A 23,274-nucleotide genomic window follows, 5' to 3' on the forward strand; every position below is an offset into this window, starting at 1 on the left:
GAAGGAATCGGCCTTTTTTACAGTTAAAAAATATTGCAAAAGATATTAGCCTTCCGTTTTCCATTAAACACGAGTTGAGCATGTCTTTGTAGTCAATATGATCTTTGAAAAAAAGGCTAATATGTGTGGCCAAAGAGTCATTGTAAACCTTCAAATCGAGTTTATGTAAAGGCTTAAACCCCCACCTGTCAGTGACCTTTGTGTACCGTATGGCGTCATGCTTCCACCTGCGGAGGGACTGTGTGTGTCCACTTCACAATCAGCAACCTTATCTGTGCCTGTATAGGAACCTCCGAGTCTGATTATCTGACGACTCACAAGCAACAGGGCTTCTCCTTGTGCGTGTGTCCGTGTCTTTATAAGGGGAAATTAAATTCTGCCACTAAGCAGGGTGCCAAGATTCGAAGGACGGCGTTAGGAGAATAAATGTTTTACGTTAATCAGCTGAACTCCTTGGAGGTCATCGCACTTAAGGCACCAGAAGACAGATGGCAGGGCAGAACTGTGGTGTGAGTGCACACACACAGACTGAGGGCAGAACTGTGGTGTGAGTGCACACACACAGACTGAGGGCAGAACTGTGGTGTGGGTGCACACACACAGACTGAGGGCAGAACTGTGGTGTGAGTGCACACAGACTGAGGGCAGAACTGTGGTGTGAGTGCACACACACAGACTGAGGGCAGAACTGTGGTGTGGGTGCACACACACAGACTGAGGGCAGAACTGTGGTGTGAGTGCACACAGACTGAGGGCAGAACTGTGGTGTGAGTGCACACAGACTGAGGGCAGAACTGTGGTGTGGGTGTATACACACAGACTGAGGGCAGAACTGTGGTGTGGGTGTATACACACAGACTGATGGCAGAACTGTGGTCTGGGTGTATACACACAGACTGATGGCAGAACTGTGGTCTGGGTGTATACACACAGACTGAGAGCAGAACTGTGGTCTGGGTGCACACACATAGGACTAAGGACCACAGATGTAGTCCCGCCAACACTGCCTCTCTCAGGTAAGAACACAGATTTGTTTCTGAGCACTCTAGATTTGCCATTTGCTGCAGCAGGGGAGATTATGCTCTGCTCTCTCAGACACCCACACACAGCCCCTGCAAACAGTTGCTAAGGAAAGGAGCTTATGCAGCTGATGTAGGCCCTTCCTGAACCCCAAAGTCCCTCAGAGACCTCCCAAACCCACTATCAGGGACCCACTTTCCTCACCCAGGTTTCCCAGTAAAAGCTTCTCAGATATCGCACATGAATCATGAAGTCTGTGCTTCACCCATCTTAACCTATATGCAGAATATAGAATCACTATTATATTTGTAATTTTAATATTTGATATTTATCAATATTAACTTGAGAGTCAAACAAACATGTTTTTTGCATGCTAACTCACAGTGAGAACTGCTCAAAAATGGGAATACGATTTTAGTTTTCTTTGCACACCTTGCAGCCATTTGCTGATTAATTATGTCTCCTTGACATGAGGCTACCTACAACGTGCAAGGGGTTTCTGTGGCTTTATTACCCGTTGGAGTGTCTAGATAAATGTTGCATTAAGAGGAGGTCCAATAACTCTTCAAGCAAACAATTTAGCGCAAGATTACCTTTGCTTTTCAACCGAGTGAATCCGACAGCGATAAGCCAGCGATGTATGGAGACTGGGCTTGGAGAGGAAGTGGCCCTCAGTACTCAAGCTGGAAGGTGTGGTGTTAGCAGCCTCCTTTCTTATTCCCATCACCACCCTCTCTCCTCTCCCGCTCTTGGACTTCTTAACGGAGTGCACATTGCAGACAGCCAACTGCACCAATATCTTAAGTATGAAGGTCATGTGCTCTTTTTATCCATTTATTTTTGGGGGACGTTTGATTCACCTTTGAATCCATTCACAGTGTTTTTTTTGTTTGTCATTTTTTTGTTTTTCTGATGAGAGAATGAGAGAATTTGCCATTACAATGCATGCAATGTGTGACCAATCATACATTCCGATGGCGTCCAATGACTGAGTGGGTGTGGTTTGCAGCCCGTAACGGCAACCTTAATTTGGCATGCTTCCCCACTTCACCACTACCAGAGACACGCAGTCACATCAACTCACATCCCACAATCCCCGTAGAGCTCGCCTCGGCCTCGTCTGTGTCAAACTGAACTCTGGGAACGCTTAAAGGCCTGTGTCACTCACTGTCCCTCCAATGCACACTTCACATCGTGTTCTCCTTTTAGCCCTGGTTTAATTCAAACTGCATTTAATTGAGGTACTCCCTTTCCGCCCTGCTTTCACGGATCACAGGCGCTCCGGTCCACGGTGACAACACATTTCGCTCTCCCGGATATGACTGCATTAAACCTGCCTATCGCCTCAGTCTGCAGCTGTTATCAGCACCTCGCTTTGGCCAAAGAGACGTCATTACCACAGCAACATCCCCTGCGTGCTTATGAATCCCCAAATCCTTGCAATTTCTGTAGCCATGAACCAATAAATCATTTGATATTAACATTAATTGCGTTGCTAAGGAACACCAACTGTTCTCTGAGTGTGGCATTTTCATGTACGACTGTTAAAATATTCCTTGCCATATTTGTGAAGCGTCGCCACTCAACACTGTTTTTCCAGGACTGTAGATATAATATCTCAGTTTATCAATAAACGTCATTAAAAATGTCATGAAGTTATAAAGGTGAGGGAAGCATAGCCTCCCTCTATGATCAATAAATGTAATTTAAGCGCGTAAATTACATGAATAATTTGCTTATAAAATACAAGACCATACATAGTGTATGCATGTCAGCTAATTATTTGCTAGGTATACAGGTTACCTATTGGATTTGATGCATGCTTCAAAAATGCTGCTGCCAAATGGTAATATAATGACAAATAACCTCTAGCCTACAGAGGAAACAATATATAACAGTTATACTAGATTCTTGATATTTTAATTAAGCTATTTGAATACATAATGACATGATCTTGATTATTGATAATTTGCTATGGGCACGATGGCAGTGATTTTTCACAATTAAGAATGGTTAGAAAGAATAATCCTTAAATCTGCATTCAGTATACTGAGGTTCCAAACCTATCTCAACCAAAAGAAAAGGCATTCTCTCTGACCATCTCCGAGTTTACACGAAGTGTGCAGCAGATTTATCAACCACTGATGTATTCTTTATGCAGTGTTGGAGTGTGGTAGGGCGACCTGTAGCATAGTGGGTTAAGGTAAATGACTGGGACACCAAGGTCGGTGGTTCTAATCCCAGTGTAGCCACAATAAGATCCGCACAGCCATTGGGCCCTTGAGCAAGGCCCTTAACCCTGCATTGCTCCAGGGGAGGATTGTCCCCTGCTCAGTCTAATCAACTGTACGTCGCTCTGGATAAGAGTGTCTGCCAAATGCCAATAATGTAATGTAATGTAATATTCATCAATTTCACAAATTGAAAATTGGAAAAACCACAAAAGAAAAAAAATAATTCAAGGAAAGGTCATACAAGCACGCGTGACACAAGACAAGTTCTTTTCATGCAATTTCATCCTGTTGGCTAAACCCATTTTTCTAAGCCAGTCATCAGCCTTTTCAAAGGAATGGGCACATTCCAGGCTTCGTTCCTGTCTCATTAGAAGTGCACGTTTTCTAAAAGCGGCGATCACAAGGTCAAGGTGATCGGCATTGTAAAAGGAGAAAGACTTCCGCCGGCAATCCATTTCTCTGCCCCAGTAGATCCAATTACCCCAGCGCCGTCTCAAAATGGAGATTCCACCCGCCGCACTGCCCGACAGCCCTGATCACCCGCTCAGGCAGTTGGGCTCAGATGTTTGTCTTGCTTAGTTGAAATTGGCGAGTACATGCTTCTTGGTGACACCTTTGGCTGTAGTGTCTTTACTGTACACTATAAATGTGGCAGGGGGGAAGGACACGGATACCAAATGATGGACAGTCATGTGTTTCTTGGTATTATACAGCGAGTGCTGGTGAGGATGCGAGCATCTGTTTGTGTTTGTGTTGTTTATGTGTGGTATTCCTCAGAGACCTGTGTTATGGTTCAAGAGTCTTCAGAGTGCCTGTTGACCCAAAGTGTTTACTACAGCACTCTAGTTCTAAATTATGGGTGAATTAGGAAGCAGAGATTGTAGAGGACACTGGAGTGAAATAAGGGGCTTTATGAGAAGGGTGGCACAGTTCTGCCATCCTTATCCCTCTGCGGGAGGCCTTACCAGCCAAACAGCGTTGTCACACATCAGCGTGCAAACACACACACACACACACACACACACACACACACACACACACACACACGCTCTCCCTCTCTTCTTTCTCTCTCCTCTCACACATGATGTGCACACTGTCTTCTCTCTTTTTCTTTCTCTCTTACACACACACACACACACACACACACACCCTGAGGGAAAGCAGTGGCCTTTCAGAGTGCAATCACCTGGTGAGACAGAACCTCCCTCTGTGCTCTGAGACACTGCGATGCTATGGATTCTGGGTAATCTTATTAAAGAATTCAAGCAGTACCTGCCTGCATATTATTCCTGCATATTGTTATGGCAAATGGATGCCCCCCCCCCCCCCCCCGTTACTAGTAAAATTAGAGACTAGTCATTTTAGCTGAACTGTAAAAACAGGTACCCATGACAATGAGGTGTAGGTAGAAAGTCAATTAAGGGTAAATTCCTTAGTGATGTCTTAGTTTTTTTGCTCAGAAAGATGTTAATACAATATGTGGGATGATCTGGTCATGTAGTAATTCAGGTAAAGTCCCCCTTGGGGTTTCCACATCCATGGATGCAAAGTTAGGACACTCTTTATACCAGGGATCATCAAATCTGGTCCTTAAATCAAAATCCAGCCTTGGCTTTCTTTTCCCTTTCTGCTATTAACTGAAGGTTTAGTGCTGCTGGTTATCTTTATACCTGACTCCCAGGTAAAATAAGTGAAGGAAACTATCAGTTCTCAGTCCTCAATGACTGCAATGGGATGATCCATGCTTTCCACAAGCTGTCCAGATAGAACAGACATCACAGTCAAGCCCAGGAAGTAAGTCAGGCCCTGCCTTCTACTGGCTTTATTTTGCTACCATAATCAATCATTGATCAAACATTGTTTCTGTATTGCAGTATTTGTCACACAGTGACTGCAGTAGTGTTCCAGCTGTAGTTTAAGAACAATCCAATTCCGGTAGAACAGGGATTTGGAGTACAGCAGGACATTGACATCGAGGCTAAAAAGCTGTGACGTCTTGATGGATGTTGAGTCTAGATGTAAAAAGCAGGAGTTGTTGCCTCCTACAGGAACCGTGGAGCTAAAAGCTGCCCCTGCCAGTTTTGGGCTTTGTGATTTTCCGCACCATGACACCCCTCGCACTCTCTGACTGCAGTATAGTCTTAACTTGGCAGCGTTACCTTACATCTGGTGCTTTAGCGATGCTGCACATGCAGCATCGGATGGTCTGGAAATGGCAACGTCTGGCCATGTTCCTCATATTACTCACGTACGTGAATCGGCCCGGGTAATGGGGTCTGCTAAATTAATTTAGTGTGAATGTAATATTTGGGTGATACAGAGAAATAATATCACCACATATCAAGTGTGGTTTTCCAAACCCATGTACTGCTTTATAGATTAGTTATAATCATGAAATTTTCATGACACAAATGGCAGCATGTGAGGAGCAAATGTACAACTCATATTGTGTATGTATTATAAGTCTAGGCGCGATGTGTTCAGCGTATATGAATGATGCACATGTCCTTTGAATGACTGCAGAGCGAGCACTTGTGGCGTTAGCATTATGTTGCTCTGACCTGCTGTTGCAAAATGAATTTCCATGGAAACAGACAATAAAGGCATTGTGTTCCATCAGAGCATGTGCAGAAGAGGCGCTCCAGCTAATGAAAACCGTGCTGCCAGTACAGCCAAGGGAAGCAACGGAAGTCATCTTCACCTGAAAGATTTTTTTATTAGTAAAGGGGACTCACCATTAAATGCACGTAACAATCCACCTTGAAATTACACAAACACTCCAGCTCACCAGATCTGAAATGCCACATCTCTCCTGTGCCTAGTTGGCTTCCACCGTCCCCAGTTTGTGCTGTTGTCAGCCAATATGTGCCATGGAGCCATCAATACTCTCCAAATCAAATCTGATGTTCACAGCATGAACATCACTCTCTGCTATCAGAGATGTCAGAGCTGCAGAGTTATCAGAGTACCTGTGGAAATGATGGACTGTAGCTGGCGCAAGTCTTATCTTGCCCCAAAATAGCTTTTCGTTGTATTAATTTATAATTATACTGGCATGTCGGCATCAAGCTATAAACACTAATTTTCAGAAGAGAATGGAGTCGGATGATTTCCACGGCAGGACTGCTAGGTGCAGATAGCAGTTACAACTTGCCCTTGTTTTCATGGCAAGGATATTCCACTACTGGCTCAAGGTTCTTCAGTGCTCATCAAACACACTACGGGATCAATACGCGCCGTCCGTGCTGATCCGAAAGTCATTTTATGGGGATGACGAGCTTCATTGAGCTCCGGTGAGAATGAATAAAAATAAATAATGAGCCTATTATATTGAAATACATGCGACAGTCAGGTTCCACCCCTCCCTTCACTGTGAACAGAGAGTTCTCCATGCAGCTGCAGTTGTTATATAATTCTGGGTGTTCAGATGTCTCAGCCTTCATTTTTACCCTAAATAATTCTGATGAGAACCCGCTCTCATCCAGCTGCTTCACTTTCTGCACCTCCTGTTCTCCTTGTACGAACGCAGAACAAATCCAAAACGGAACGTGTACTTTGAGGATGGATATAGTGAGATGAACAGTGAAAAGGTGTACAGCATGCATAAACATATAAAAATTACTGCAATGGCTAAATGGTTGGGGGGGAAATGAGCTCAGGGGGTAAGAACAGTCATCTGACAGTTGGGTCGACGGTTCGATCCCCCGCTGTGGCTGTGTCGAACTGTTCCTGAGCAAGACACCTAACCGCCAATTGCTCCAGATAAGTTGGTTGTGAGCAGGGCAAGGTTGCATGGTAGCCTTTTGCCGTTTGTTTGTGTGAATAGGTAAATATGAGGCATTAATTGCAAAGAGTTTAAGATAGAAGTGCTATATAAATGCAGTCCATTTCCCCAATTAGGACTGATGACCTGTTTTTGTTGCTTGGAATTGTGAACCTATCCGATCTCTTTACGTCTGTCTCAAACTGGCTAGGACAGGTACCCTCTTAAACACTAAAGTAATTAAAGTGTTTTATTTTTTTCCATGTCTGGGTTGACTGCAACGTAAGATTGGCAAATAATGCTTCTCCTTCCACATCTAGTTGTTTTCGAAACATTACGATAGTTACCTTTATGCTACTTTCATGTTTCTGCACAAAATTTTCCTCTTGGCCCCACGCATATGTACAGTATGTCTGATATTTTACATCAATGTTCTTTTCTTTTATTTAATGAAGAAGGTGAAATATGACATACCTTCCATGACATAAACCAGTGACCCCACGTCACCCTCTTTAATGATGCAGCTGTCTTTGCCATATTCCACTGGATACATGCAGTCCACTATCTCCTGGATTTGGGATAACTCCAGGTTCTTCATGAAATCGTTGTCCAAAATGGCTCCCTTGATTAAATCCTTGGACCTGTGAATTAAGATGAATATGAAGAAACTGAATGCATTTCTCTTAGGGTTCACAGATCAATATCTATTCAGCTTTTGTCTGCATTCAGATTTTTTCAATATTGCTCAGGTGATGTTCACTAACCAGCCTGAGATGGTAAAACATGCTACAGTACATTTCCAATGCACACCACGCAATTCTAGATATTTCATCAGTTTTACTTACTCATACTACTATCTGGTGAGTGGAATATGTTCATCAAACTAGTTGACTATGTTAAACAGAACACTTAAATCTAGCACTTCTTGGCTTCGCCGACTCCAACTTAAATGTTTCTTTTCCTCTTTGTTTGTACTTTTGCTCTTTGTCTGTTTTGAATCCAATTATATGCTTTGCTTTGTAGGTTGCCAGGAAAAGAGCATTCATTAAATGAATGCAATGCAATCTAATGAGCACCAAAACCGATGTGCCAAAAAACCCCAACAGTTCATCTTCATTATCTCCAGGTCGGTACTCTCCGGAGTGTCGAGAGAGCAGTTTTCCAACCGAAATCCTGAGATACAGTATCTCTTCACAACAGAAACTGCAGAGAAGTATTCTACCCACCCCCTGAAGGGTTCCAGGCGCTTTTTGTAGATTATTGGTACAGTAATTGTGATGCAGAACAGCACTTATGTCATTCAAAATTATTATAATGGCTACGCAATTACAAAGCTGCACTCTCCAAGCAACACTTTGAGTATGAATGCATGTTAGTGTTCTATTCATAGAAACAAGGCACATCTGTTTTTGAAAAAAATATGACAAATATATTGCTGAGTATACTTTTATTTGGGTAACTGTGCATTGTTAAAGGGGCTGTTGAGGAGTATATCAAGCACCATTTTATTTGAATGATAACTCAGATTGACAGTAGCATAACAGTAGCTAATTTCTTCAATCCTCAGTTTGACATGTCAGTGACATGACAGTGGAGGGTAAATCCAGTGGGAGCCATTAGCATTAAAGGACATCGGGTCGTGTGACAGCCAGGGTGTGTTTTTAAACAATGCATGCCTGCTTTTAACAAGCACTGCAGTTCTTGAAAAGCAATAAAATGTACTTATCCTAATGAGTATTGCTTCCCTTTTTCCTAATAGAAAACCCATTTTGAATGATTGCTCTGCTCTGAGTATGCCATGGCCTATATAAAATGGCATCCGTCGTTACGCTAACCCAGATGAGTCTGCCTGATTAATTTATTCCGTGTGTGTCTTATTTAGCTGTTCGACTGTTCAATGGAAAAACCACCAGCTGTGTTATTCCACAGCTTTTAGGCGAGGCCAGAACATTTAAAATCTAGCACAGCCTGACCCTATTTTTTGTCAGAGCATTTTATTCCCTTTCTAGGATAATGAGAGTGCTGACTGGGCACATATTCGATCGAAGAGCTGTCGAGGAAGACGACTGGCACAAAAGAAAGAAATGACAACCCGTGAGGTCCACGGAGAATGGCACCCCTCAAAACTGAATACTGATGTTATCAACTGGCTAAGTGGCCAGACTGCATCACTTTAAACGTACATCATTCCACCAAATGGTTACTATAGAAGCAATGGATGCTATAATGGATGCAAATATGAATAATACAAATGTCACTCAAAATAAGAAGAATCAACTAAAAACTTTTTCTTTTTTATTAAAAAAATCAAGAATTCTAGACAACTTTTGAGTGAGACCTTCCTCAAGTATTTCTGTCTGTGCGGAGAACAACACTGTTAGTTTGTGCCTGCCATGAAGTAGTAAAGTACACTTGCCGGTCAAGACTTATTTGAATTTCTCTGACTATTTGGGTGGATGCAAACTGACAGTTATTTTTTTCTGTTTTGCATTTCATTTGCATTTTTCCTATTTTGAAAGGGGCGTTCCCACACAAGTCAAAGGCAAGCTTCTTCAGTACTAAGGTTACTGCAAATGTGGCTAGCTTCAACATGAATTACACCCATAATTGTGACCGCATACCTTTACCCTGTTTAAAAGATTTGCTTATTTCACAGTATCCAAACTCAATTTAAAATTATTTTGGTGGAAGGTAGTACCTAAATCCCCAGAAAGTAGGGGCTATTTCAGTTGTGTTTCTTTGTATTGGCCCTGACTGTTCTTGCATGTTAAGGACATACATTTTAAAAATTTAAATATTTGTAAAAGTATTTCCTGATGCCTTGCAGGCTTTACAATAGCAAGTATATGGCATTCAGGAGTCTAAAGCAGGAAAGTCCACTTCAGGTAACTGGAAAGCAGCTTGAACCACTCAAACAACTCATTCCCTTGATCGAAAATATCAAAAGGTCAATCCAATCTGAGGTACCCTGTTGTTTTAAAATAACGCTGCTGTCCTTCCTTCTGATCCAGGCCCAAAAAAAAACATGTATTTCTCTTAGGCGGAATGTGCTAGAATTCACAGCTAAATCCCTCCTACTGTTGGAATCGCATTATGCTGATGGAATATCAACAGGATGGGTCTACTGCAGACTATAAAAGATACACAGTGAAATGTTAAGCATTTATTTTTTCTTGGTACAATAAGTTCTATTTTGAGTCAAGCTAGTGGTTAGCATTTAGTAGATTTGATTTGACAATGGCCATTTCCTGTCAGTGGTGCTGTAAGGAGGGAGGGGGGGGGGGGGGGGGGTTAAGATGATTCCTAGCGCTCTGACTGATTGATAGAGGCCATTATATAAATGAGAAAAAATGAATTTCTGAGGTGGTGGGGCCCAGTGTGAGATCTTTCCATTGGGCCCAGAATCCTTGGCAGCACCCCTGTTTCCTGTGGTGAGGTAATAACTGAGGACACACCTACACAGACCCTTTTCTTCAAGTCCCCCTCCTTCTATGGTAGGGGCCTGGAGAGCTGTAAGGCCAGCTGGTGTCTTTGTCACTGATAGGTTTTCCATTATAGCTAAGTTACAGATATACATTTTCCGTTGATTTTAAGGTTTAAACAAGAAAAAACAGCAAATTTGCCAGCCCAGGAGTTAAGGACCCTTGATCAAAGAATAGACCAATTCATTTGCTTAGGGGGATACCCTTATCCACAGTAATATGTACGGCATATGTACCGTATATTCTTAAATGCAGCTGGATACACACTGAAGTGACATAAATGCAGCCCCTTGCTCAAAGGCCCTGTGAACTGTTGATTCTTAGAATCTGAACCTACATTATTTTACTCACTCCCGTATTTGTCAGTCAGTTGAAATAAGTACTGTGAGTATTTATAGTTTTAAAGTAGTTACAGGGGTGTTATTTACAGTTTGTGATTAATGCATATGAGGGCCCATATTCATAAAGCAATTCCTATTGTGACATCATCCACTGTGAGCTAAACTGCAGAGCTGATTCCGGGTCAGCCCTCATACTGTTTAGATTAGTACGACTCCAGTCCTGAAGGGAAACACAAGATCCTGGTTTTTATTCCAACCTTAGTTTTTCTTTATTTTTCTGACTGCTTTATGAACTGCGCTGGTTCACTCCTGCAAAATCACAGGATACTGTGGCTGGTGTTTACACAAATGTCAGATAAAGATATGACTGAGCTGATTAAACAATTAAGTACAGAAGTTGGCACACAAAATCCTGAAGCGGATCAGCCCTTGCTAGACCAATCACTGTCCCCTCCTTGAGGGTGTTGCAGGACCGCTGTTCAGGCCAGGGAGCTGAACCTGCACTGCTTCCCATAAAAGGAGAAAATCTGCTCCTTCGGCAGGGTCCCTAATGGACACGTTCCACAGGACTTTACCGAACCCCCGCATGCCGCAGGCACCGAGACAGAGCGCCACACAATCAGCCTGCCACTGAAGCAAGACGTCAACAAGACACAAAATACACCAGACTGCTGCATAATGGACTGTTAACATGGCTGCAGTCCTTTCCTCTACTCTCTCTCCCTCCCTCTCTCTCTCTGTCTAATATTTTACCTTTTAACCAGACGCATGACCTACACCTGCCGCACCTCGTACTGCCCGGGGGCCTAGGCTAATAAGCAAGAGGAAAAATCGCAATACAGAATGGAAACATGACCTCAGGCTTAAAGAATGTCATGAAAGGAAAGGGAAGACACGAGGATGTTCGCTTCCTCTGTATGAACTACTCCACCAGAACTCTCTTTCTTATTGGAAGATGTACAAAAAGCTCCCCGCATGATGCTATTTTCCAGACAAAAGGTATGCCTCAAGTGATTTTAAGTGTATTAAGCTATAGGGACACTTTCACTTGGCCTATGTTTTGACAGTGCCTTCCAACATGCACTCACTCAAAATGGTGCTGTACCATATGTGGCTTCATCTGGGATAAAATGCTCAGAGCAGGTCGGTGAGATGGTTTTCTGAGGGCTGAAGTGGACAGATGGCAAATGCAAAAAGAAGCACGCACAAAATCTGATGTAACGTTAACTCACCGTGTTTCCAACGCCAAGGTAGCTCACCATGTTCCAAACAGTGCAACTTTTAAATGAAGAAAAACTACTTCCAGATCAGATTTGGTTTTTGTGTGTGTGAAAATTCCTTCCGTTTTCATGAAAACTTGCTATGAGTCACATACACGATCCATTTCAGCATACAGTGACATGGTAATAGTGCTCCACTGTCACATTCTGGCGGGGAAGCTGTTGCTAATGAGAGACTATGAACCGGGAATGCTTATACGGCAGTGTTCGGACTATCGTGAGCTAACAGTCTTCCAAACAAAGGAACGTTGTGCAGTTATTTGTCATTTTCTCTATAAATATTGGCCCTATACACATGAATCAATGTGTTTTAGTGGGATAGTCAATAAGCAACCCTAACTTCTGGTGGAAGTGGCCACTTCCCCGTGTTCTTTTCGGAACACGGTGAGTTTACGTTAGTTAAATGTTTTTTTAAAGTGTGAGATGGAGGTTATTGCTAATTGATGCATTTTACATGCAGACTAGCTGTTAGGAGGAAATGGCAACAGACACAATTGTTACAAAGTTACCCCCAAACATGATGGGTTTTTAAATTGGAGAATGCTGTGCAGTTGCAAAAACTCTAACTGTTCCCTATGTTTTTATATTCCTGAAACCACAATCAGAAAGACATACAAGATGCTTTTTTGTCTTGCTTCACTTTCATCTTACCTACAGCCTCTTCTACATATTCTATCTACAGAGGGAAAGGGGAGGTGTCATACCTGGGTGACGGCATTTTCAGGTGTTACATGTGACAAGTCAATATTAACAATGAGAGAAATGCTGTGGGAACATATCAGGATTTTTGTCTAGAATTCCGTTCACTGAGCAGATGAATGATACCACAATGTACAGAATCTACAGTATCAAAGCACCACAAAGTTTTGATACTTTTAAGATGAAAATTATGGTGAGAAATGTTTGTATTATTAATGGGCAAGTTTAGCATTTTAGATGCTTCATGATGTTTTTCCTAAGTCTGACTTCACTGCTTACAAACCTACTTTAGTGTAAACTGTGCATTCGTCCTTGTGATAAATTCATGCACCAAACCATTACAGATCAACATTAAACCTATCAAACATTGTGAAAGTCTATTTAAAACAGATTTTGTAGCAGTGTACAGCAGTCATTTTTCAGTTTCAGGCGGGAGCTCACAGTCGTGTGAGACTTTGAATGGTAGCGGCGTTGAAGACGGCAGCCTGGTCTGGGATCTGCGGTTTAAAACGTGTGGACACAGACGGCGGGCCTTTTCCGCTTTGCACAAACAGAAAAGAGGAACCCAGCCAGGAGACTGGGACGGCAATCTGTGGCATGGCCAAAGTGGGCTGGCAGGCTGGGCTGTGGTGACGCACCACGCCACGCCACACATACTGACTTCCATCGAAGCATATGGCCGAGCTGAAATGGCTGATGGGAATCTCACCTGAATGCACAGGTGCGGGAGCTCATCTGAAGAAGTTTTGAAAGAGCCCCCACAAACGAAGCTACACGCACAGAACGAGAGGGAGCCCAACTGGCTCCCGTATACAGTGAAATGCAGAAAGGACAGGTGCACTCCTAGACTTTCCTCCTGGTTAATGCATTTTGGCACAGGCGTTTCTCATCCAGAGATATTCATTCAATCACTAAAACATAAAGTGAGATCAGACAGTCGGCATCGGCTGTGATTTATCCTTGGATGGATGTACTGTACAGACTGCTAGCAGCAAAGAAAAGTAGATTGTATCCATTTTTCTACATAACAACCAATGATACCATCAGCAGCTCTGCCAATACACATACTGCTGGCCAATGAGTCATAATGATAATAATAATATTATTACTGTTGTAATAATACATTATATAACTGTTAATTAATAAATAAATAAGTAAATTACTGTTGTTATTATTAACCATAATAATAATTCACTATCAGAGCTGAATCAAATTGGCTCCTATCTGAATGCATGTCTACATATTTACTCTCGTGGCTACTTCATAGTTTCCTCAAGAACCTGACAGTATAGCACCCTAGTATCAAACGATGTTAGAAGTGTTAGATGTTGATAATAGCCACGCTGTTTTTCATCTGCAATACGACGAGGAGTAGGAGGCTACGCATGTTTCGACGAGAACACATACTCACAGAATATGATGCAAACTACCTGTGGAGTTCGAGTCGATAACAGTTGCAACAAATCTAGAGACGTTTAATAAGTTTAAGTTCCCTCAATTGAATTCAGGATTAAACCGATCAGATCAACCCAGCAAATCAAATATCGCGCATAAATCATACTTCAAACATGCTCCGAAATATGTAGACCTACTGTGCGCTCTTGGAATAGAAAGGCAAGGTAACGTGGCTGAGCTCCTGGATGTCAAAAGCAGTGGGCTCGGCTGAAATAGCCTGTCTTTTGGTCCTTTGGTGTTCCTGCAAGACGCTCCGCTTGTGGACCTGTTGGGTGGCCGGCTTGATGACAGAACGGTATTTATCCAATTCATTCTGCAGCCTCTGGATCAGTTCGTCCTTCTGATCGAGTTCCAACTCGAGCTCATCAATAAGTGCATCTCTCTGTCTCAATTCCTCAATCTTCTCTTGTAGCGCGTACTGAAGATCGCGCAATGTACCCATAGTTGTAGAAAACTATAGGTTTTAAAACGGCTGGAAACTTAACAAAACTTATTACTGGTAGTCGATGCCTTCTATAAAAAAAAATGTCACAATACGGTGCAATTGCTGTTGAAACCCTTCTGTTGGTGCTGTTTATTAGCGAAAATATTCTAGGACTGCTTGGCGTCAGGTATAACGGATAAACTGGCAAAGAAAAAAGGTGAAAGCTTTCAGCGCTGCAGCGCGAACATGTTAAATGTCACACACCAACATGTATCTTCCTGAAAAACGTCGCCGGCTCAAGTCCTGGGAGCTCACGGGTCGCCTGTAGCATGCCGAAACACAACGCATTGGCTGCAAAGTAAGGATCCTCTCGACGCTGCAACTAAGCAGTGGGTGCTGTGGCACACGCAGACGTTCCTTACCGGGAGCGCGACTCCGTAGAAAGGCACCTGCATGCGTAGTAGTCACCTTGCTGTCAGCCAGCTGATATAGCCTACAGTAGCGACAGTTGTGAGCGATGAGTAAAATGACAATTCTGTTTTCTTTTAAGTATTTACTAGAATGCAATATTACAATATGACAACTACATATCTGGTATTTTAGAGAACCCAAGTAGCCTAAGCCTACACACAGTCTATCAACTCCGGTGTCTCTAGCCGGGGAATTGTTTTACCTTTTCTTTAAATGAGCATACCGGTGATCTCAGTGAGCTTGCATCCTAGTGAAAATGTCATGGAATACCAGCATCCCCAAATGCTATTCAATACGTCCCGGTTCCGCTTCGTTGCTTTCCATTCATACCTCCCCTGTTACTTTCAAAATATTTTTAAAGATAAACCCCAGAGTTATTGTTTGTTGCTGTGGTACAATATCGTCAGTAGCAACAGTTCACCATGTAGCACCACCACAGTGATTCACTGAGAACTCATAATAAATAAATAAATAATAAATAAGCAGAACGCTCTAGAATACATTTTTGTCTAGAGATTTCCCCCAATTTCTTTCTTTCATATAATTGGTTTATTACTTTCCTGAGAAATATAGAGATTTGCGAAAGGTAATTAAATATTCATGAAATGCATAATTTATATACATATATATGTATTTAAGTTATCATATTATTCGATACCGTTATCTACTTTCTTTTGTTGCCCTTAAAGTTCATCTCAATGTGAACATTCTACATTTTTTCTTGATCTCTGCGGGCTCAGAAACTGCAGTTAAACTGCTTCACACCACATGTTTAATAATCCCACGCAGTGTCTATCCTGATAAAGTAAAGAAACCGTTCAGAATAAGATAATCCGGGCACAGTGTGGTGGAAACTCATGCGCCACACATCTCCATTTCCGTCCCATCAATGTCAGTGGGAGTTTAGATGTTGTGGAGAAACAGTCAATCCACAGGTCCCAGGCTGGGTTCTTGGATAGGGCACAGCTGTTGTAATTCATGTTACCTGCCTTTGTACATACAGTTGTAAGAGTAGATTGTAAGCAGCCAATGTTTTCATACCATCAAATACTGGACAATGAGCATTATTCATTGTTCATTACTGGTGTCCGTGTTAGTAATAAAAATGTTCTCCAATAAAAGTGTGAAATATATATTCTCACTGCTTTCCACAACTGGGAAACTTTCATAATTTTAAATAGACCCACACACTCTCAGATACTTCATTACTATTAACTAATATTAGTGAATTGGACCCAAGACCTTTTCCACTTTCCAATGCATTTCCATTGGATGCATTCCATAACTGTCTGTAACTGCTGCAATAAGCGGTGAGAATGAGTGTTTACAATACAATTGTTGTGGTCAGGGCAAAAATTCCCAAGGATATAGTTGTGACCTAAAAGGGGTCAACGGCGCCCCCTTGTGGTTGCATTTAAAGTAGCCTAATCCCTTCATAATCCAACACAGGCCAGCATCCAATTTTCTCCCCGCTATCCCACCTAATGTATCTTTACAGAGAAAAAAAAAATACTCCAGCAAAGTAAATACAGAAGAAATGCTAATTGGGTCATACAATTTCCGGCAATAATGTAATTCAAAGTGCTTCTTGATTAATATTCCACTTAAGAAGTAGCCTACTTGTGTGATCTGTTTTTAGCACCGCTGAGATGGTGTTAATTTAGGCCTATAATCAGTTCTAGATCAAAGCCACCAAAATAGTGGCTGTTTAAAGAGCTATGGTAATGTGATCATTGGGCCAGTTTCTGGTGGTAAGGGAGGGGAGGTTGCCAACACAAGATCCTTGTGAGCGTCCACTCCATCAGGATCTCACACATCTGCCCTGAACGGCAAATTTCTTGTTTATTACTTATCTGACAGTTTTATACACTCAGGCATATTTTTCTTTTATGTTTTTTGTCAGAATTACATTCTGTAATTCATACAATAAAATTCTGTGGAAATGAATTTGAAAATTATGTAAGTAATAGGCCTATGCAATAAGATGAAAAACAAATGGATCATAAATAAAATTAATTAATGTATCATTTTGTTTGTCGTTGACATATCTCAAATTATTCATGTTAGTAATAAATTGAAGCTGCATTATACTGTATTCCCTAACTCAGTGCTCAATAGCGGCCTCGTGTGGTTAAATTAGCAGCTGTAATCTCACAGCACGTGCTACATCCTCCGCAGAAAATGAGCTGTTGGATTTGAGCTGTTACACTTGCAGGACAGGTCTTTTGATCAGTGCGGCACACTAGTGCGAGCTGCAACCGGCGCGCCAGGAGTTTAGCCCAATTACCGAGGCTAAGTACGCTTTATTGTTCTATTGGTAAAGGCCTGTGTAAGTGTAGGTAAAACAGGACGCGGATGGCTTTGACCTTCTTGGTGTTTTTCTCACCGGTGGGCTAATTAGGTTATCCTAAAAATTACTCTGTGAACGTTGGCCTATGGTGAGTCTGTGGTGTGGTCTCAGTCTGTAACATGAATTTACACAATTAAAGCTAAATCTGAACCGCACTTTAATGTGTGAGATTAATTTGGTTCGGAGGGGGCGTTTTGGGTCGTGATAGCAGGCCTCTGTAATGTAACCTACAGCTGGCCCACAACTGGTGCTATTTTGGATATTATTTATAAATATTAAATGTGTCTGAAACCAGAGCAGCCAGTTTCTAATGTCACAGGAAACTATGCCATCTGAAATTAATCTTAATGCAATTCCTCAGATGATGCTTAGAGGAGACACATTCTAGCTTGATATGAATGTGAACCATATGAATTTGTAATGATTCTACAGAGCTCTTCGCCAGTTTGTTTAATGAAATTAATATAGGCATATTAGCATAATGGTCAGGAATAATACAAAAATTAATAAAAATCTTATCAATTTGTGTGACCATATCCTGGAAGTCTAACTACTGTGGTACTTCTCTGCTGTAGCCTCCATCATTTGTGCTCTATTTTATTTTATTGTTTTTATTTTTATTTTTCTCAAAGTCATGGGATGGGCTAGGGAAAAATTATATAATGATGATAATGATGACCATCACAATCTGTCCATTTAAAATACTGAGAACTCATTTATAATTGTGATTCTTGGGGGAAGTAGTAAAACTTGCAGTTTTTGTTTTCCACATTAAACAACAATCTGTTTCTCTTTTCCACATTAAACAACAATCCGTTTCTCTTGATCTGTGCTTACGCAATTCCAAGTGCCCTTCAAAGATCCTTTCTATATGCGCAGGGTTTAAATTTCACTTTGATAAACTTCCTGCCCTGCCCTTTCCTATCCAGATCAATAGAAACCTGATCCATTGCTCAATAGCGTGGTAATCCGATGAATGAGACTCTGTACTCTGGTGCCTAATACCAGCACTAATGGAGCCGTTTCTCCTAGCCTAACCCACAGCCGCAGATAGAAGTCTGGCAGAACTCAGAGACTCTCAAATATTCTTCATTTTATTCTCAATTTCCTTGAGGAAAGCTGTACCTACCGCCCCAGTCAGCACAGGTTTTTGGGCTGCTACCGTACCAGATGTCCAGCTTTTGCTCAAATGCAAAAGAAAGCTGTTTTTTTTTATTCCTCATCTTGATAATGCGGCATATTTTCATGCCTACAGCATCTACATTTCAGAGAGAATTCTGGAAAGAAGTACTGCAAGCCCAATCTATTTCTTTTTATTTTATTTATTTATTTTACAATGGCCCTTGAACCTTCCCTTTTAGCATTATTTCTGCATGACTACGCATTTGGAATAATGATAATACAGAGATCTGCTGCCACCCTGTGGTTATGTGCTGTATTATTTTGCTCAGGACCGATTTCTTTTTTAAATGTGCCTTTCACACAACAAACCCATTCACTGTACATGGATTTAACCGCCTTAAAGTGTGCAGTTGTATAATACCATGTAGATTTGGTACATTTTATTGCATTAAATACCAGGTATCAGTGGCTCTGTTACATTCAGGGGTACAACAGTACGATTTATTGCTGCGGATTTCCCTTTTTTGAGGAAGAACTTACTCATGACTGAAGGATAATTTTAAATGTTTTCTGTCACAATGTTTTCTTGGCTTTTCATTTTACCTGTTTACCGAAACTCTGAATCTGTTCAAATTAGTTTTGCCTGATTAACAATAAGAAAATTGCCATATTATAGAGTAGGTAACACTCATGTGCAGATTACTTGTTATATCGTGGTAAAACATCACAAAGTTGTCTAAAGTTTGCCTCAATGTGCATGGGTTTTCTGTTCGTTTTCCCAATGAGAACAGACAAATCATAATTTTTCCACATTGAGTTCAGTCTCTGTTGCACGTCGATACTGCAATAATATGGGTGAGATTTACCCATTTTAAAAATGTTGCTATTTTTAATGATTACAGGTACTCTTCAGTGGTGAAGCCATGCAGTCATTATTTTGACTCTTTGATGTTTCATGCCGAGCCGGTTTAAGAGGAAAGTACCTGCAGTCGATGGGGATTACTCAAATCACTGTCAGGACTGTTTAAACAGAATTAAACAGGGTGAGAACTACATTCAATTCATGTTTGAGTTCTGCCTTGATTTCAGTCCCAGAATAAAAACAACTGGTAGGCAACACTCACCTGTAATTACATTTTAACTACATTATAATAAATAATGAATGCAGATTGTCACAGGTGAGAGTCTCATCTTGTATCCCTGATCAGACATTTCAGCAATCAGCCTATCCTATGTAGACAAGCAATGTAGGAGCACATTGTTGCTTTGTCATTAGTTCTACATTCAGTCATTGACTTCTCAGACTCAACAGTAACACATCTGTGCTTATTTCTTTAAATGCAGCTGTAATTAGAATTTAATTTGGGCTCGACAAAACATAATCATTTCAGTTGAGTAAACACTCGCTTTGGACAAAATGTTGTTTACGGGACAGGAAAAGTCAGATTTATGTATTGATATCCACTTAGGATAAAGATAATAATTGGATTGCAGGATGTCAAAGGTCACCGTAAAATGTCAAATTAATTCCATCTATTTCCCCGAGAACTCATCTAGTTGTTCGCCATCAATTATTCAGGAATCAGCCCCAGAACAGAGAGACAAGTCGTATTGGTAGCGGGAAGGAGAAAGATCAATCTCTTTAATCACATTCTGCTGACAGACTGCTAAGATGGCGTGGCATCCTCACCGAGTTATTTTCAGGAAAAAAACCTGCCCTTTGCTCTGCCTGCCTGCGTCATCTGTCACCACAAATAAGTCTTTCATTTGTAGTCTATACTAGCTGTTCAATTTACAATGAATATGCAATTGGATCGTAGACTATTTCAAGGGATTTCTGTATTATCATTATATTTTAGTATAATTGCCAGTTGCAACACCTAAAATAGTACGACAATGTCACTTTTTGCCAAACTGCCAAAATCCTGTTTGGAGGATGTGATACACATGGAGACCTAGCTCACTGGGGTTTGGAGGTGGTAAAAACAGGCTGGTGAAAATGAAGCCATTTAGCTATGTAGTTAGTAAATTTGAGAAAATGAAGTTGAATTTTCTTCACATTTTAGCCAAAAAAATGTACCATACAAGATTCAAGGACGGGGGCTTTATTGCAGTATCTCTAGCTGAACACCTGTTTGCCACGTGGTGAGCCAGGGTCCTTCCTCAATAATATTGCAATTATTTTCAATAATTATTTCAAACTATTGATAAGGACGTTCATCACCAATTATGAAGAGGCTCTGAAAGCCGTCAATGTCTTGGCATGGACACTGTATCAATGTAACCCAGGGCCCCGTGCAAGCGCGGAACCACTGAAAAAAATGTTTCTCCGTTTAAAAAATAAATAGATAAAAGTTTGTTTTAAATTTGTTCATTAAACTTTAATTACATTTGATTTTTAATTTGTCCAAGCAGAAATTGTGTGTTTTAATCTAACTTTATTACTTTTTGTAATTGTGACGTCATCTCCAGAAATATTAAATCTGATCAGTAATGTTCAGTTTCCGGAAACATTGTTCAACAAATATCTCTTCAGGACTGCGAGATAGAGGCCAATGTGTCTCTCCACACCCAAGATGTGGATGGCCAAGTCCAGGCTCAAGGTTGTCTATCCCATGAATGAAGGCTCTGAATCTAGCTTGGAGGAAAGTAGAATATCGTACGGGTTTGAATTACAGGCGATAATATATACCTTTCCAGTAGCATTATGCTGAACGAAACAATCGCTTTGCCAAAAAGGAAAAACTAAAATATTTTTCATTGATGAATTTCGAAATTGATAGGACTGTAGCTACATTTACTTAATCGTTTAATATTTGGCACAAATCAAAAGATTTGCCATGTCCTGGCCCACACGACTATATTGAGAAGCACCTCAATCTACGCAGCTCTGCTTTAGTGCAATTGTTTAAGCCTTGTTTAATGTGATTATTTGCATGAACGAACAACCGTTCTTCAGTGCAGGTGACGTGTCTAATAAATGGGGTACTCATCTCAGAAGTGTCATTCACTAATATTCAGTTTCTAATAGCCTATCTCCATGGTAACTGTGTATGTCCAGATTACTTAAAAACCGCTGTTTTCACAACTCTTGGAAAATTGTTCCTGTAATTGTTGGGTCTATTTTGTTTGGCTATATTAAAACTAACCCGATGAGCAAAAGAAAATGTCAAGCGCTGGAACAAAGGCGTATGCAACGGGCACACAAAGCCTTTCTTAATGGAGTATTAAATATCATCAGGCATGCATTTCAGCTCTAAGCGTCCAGCTACTTAAAACCCATAAATGCCTTGTACTTCCTCCTCCCCATTTCCTCTGGGATTGTTATAATGGACCGGATCAATGAAACCCACTGATGCTTCGTTATTTTCGCCTCCGCTTCGATGTCGATTTAGAATGAAATTGCCAGCCGACTGATGCGTGCATCTAGGCTACATGGGACTTTTGCAACCAGGCAGTAGGCTACTTACACAGTCATTCGTGCGCTGCACGAGTATCCCGATCTGTGATGAAGTAAGTTCAAACTTGTTTGCAGGAAATAAAGCAGTTTACCTACCCACCTGAAATATTAACAGTTTGCAACATACAAATAAAAATGCATAATGACAGCCACATTGCACAGACATATAAAGAGGATATATTATGATAAGATGAAAGCAAAGACCCTACCGGTCAGATTTAGCGTATTTCCGAAAGGCTTGTCTAATCAGGTCTTGATATGTCTGGGGCTCCGCCGAAATGCCTTGAGCTCGCCTGGTCCTCGGTCCAATGAGCTGCGCGCTGGGCAAAACGGACTGACATTTGTGCAGTTTTCTCTTCAGTTCGTGAACCTCGTCTTCCTTTTCAGCTAGACGTCTCTCTAGGTCTTTTATCCTGTCTTCCTTTATCATAAGCACCTTGGCGAACTCGTCTTCTATGTCACTCATATTTTAAACTGTACAAACTTTATCTCTTGCTAAGAGAACGAGCGTAGAGAATCCGACGACTCGCGGTCAAGCCCCCTTGTTTCCGAGGGAATACCTGGTACCAGTGGGCGGCGTGGGAATTGTTCGACCCACCTTATTGGCGAATTCGCTGGACGGACAAGACCGAAAGTGCATGCAAAATGGCAAACGACTTGTTTAATGATCGCTACTCCTTAGATCCACAGGCAGACGGTGGTTATCTTTCATTGAGAAACCAATTATAACTGTCCGTCTTCGACCGAAACACTGTCACTTTCTGCTGGTACAAGAGTGAGCGGTGTCACAAGCTGGGCGGCATCCCGTGAGCCGCTGCAGCGTGTGCAGTGCATCAGCATAAATGCATAGCAAAAAAAAAAACGTGACTCCTGTCATAATTCAACCCAAGACCGGATCCGTACAGTAGCAGCGATTACTTGTGAATGGTGCGCTGACGCGCTGCTTTGTTCAATTCATGACACTGTAGGCTACTGTATGGTTATTTCATGACACTGTTACAGACCAGTGATGTTATTGGCCACGCTGTTTGTATCGGGCGATAGCTATCCGTAGTGCCTCATACCACATACTTTTTCCATTCAGTTATTTCTTCTCACTCTTTTTTTGATGCATCTGAAATAATTTGGAACCATAGTTTTACCTTCTGAAGTGGCAGGTTGACATTGGTAGAA

General features: G+C 41.4%; 1 protein-coding gene across 3 annotated transcripts in view; it reads right to left on the reverse strand.

Annotated features, from left to right (window-relative positions):
* Positions 1-22,567, reverse strand: part of LOC133118576 (cGMP-dependent protein kinase 1-like) — a 101,905-nt gene extending 79,338 nt beyond the window's left edge. For 2 of the 3 annotated variants that reach the window (XM_061228683.1, XM_061228682.1), the window contains exons 1-2: positions 14,412-14,716; positions 7,492-7,658 (exon numbers count right to left, since the gene is read on the reverse strand). In XM_061228683.1, the coding sequence (XP_061084667.1) occupies positions 7,492-7,658; positions 14,412-14,716 (472 nt within the window). Of the gene's footprint in view, positions 1-7,491; positions 7,659-14,411; positions 14,717-22,310 lie in introns of those variants that run through there. The other variant, XM_061228684.1, reaches the window with a different exon arrangement.
* Between the last annotated feature and the right edge of the window lie 707 nt (positions 22,568-23,274).

The sequence above is a fragment of the Conger conger genome, chromosome 18 (genome assembly GCF_963514075.1).
Source record: "Conger conger chromosome 18, fConCon1.1, whole genome shotgun sequence".
Classification (NCBI taxonomy): Eukaryota; Metazoa; Chordata; class Actinopteri; order Anguilliformes; family Congridae; genus Conger; species Conger conger.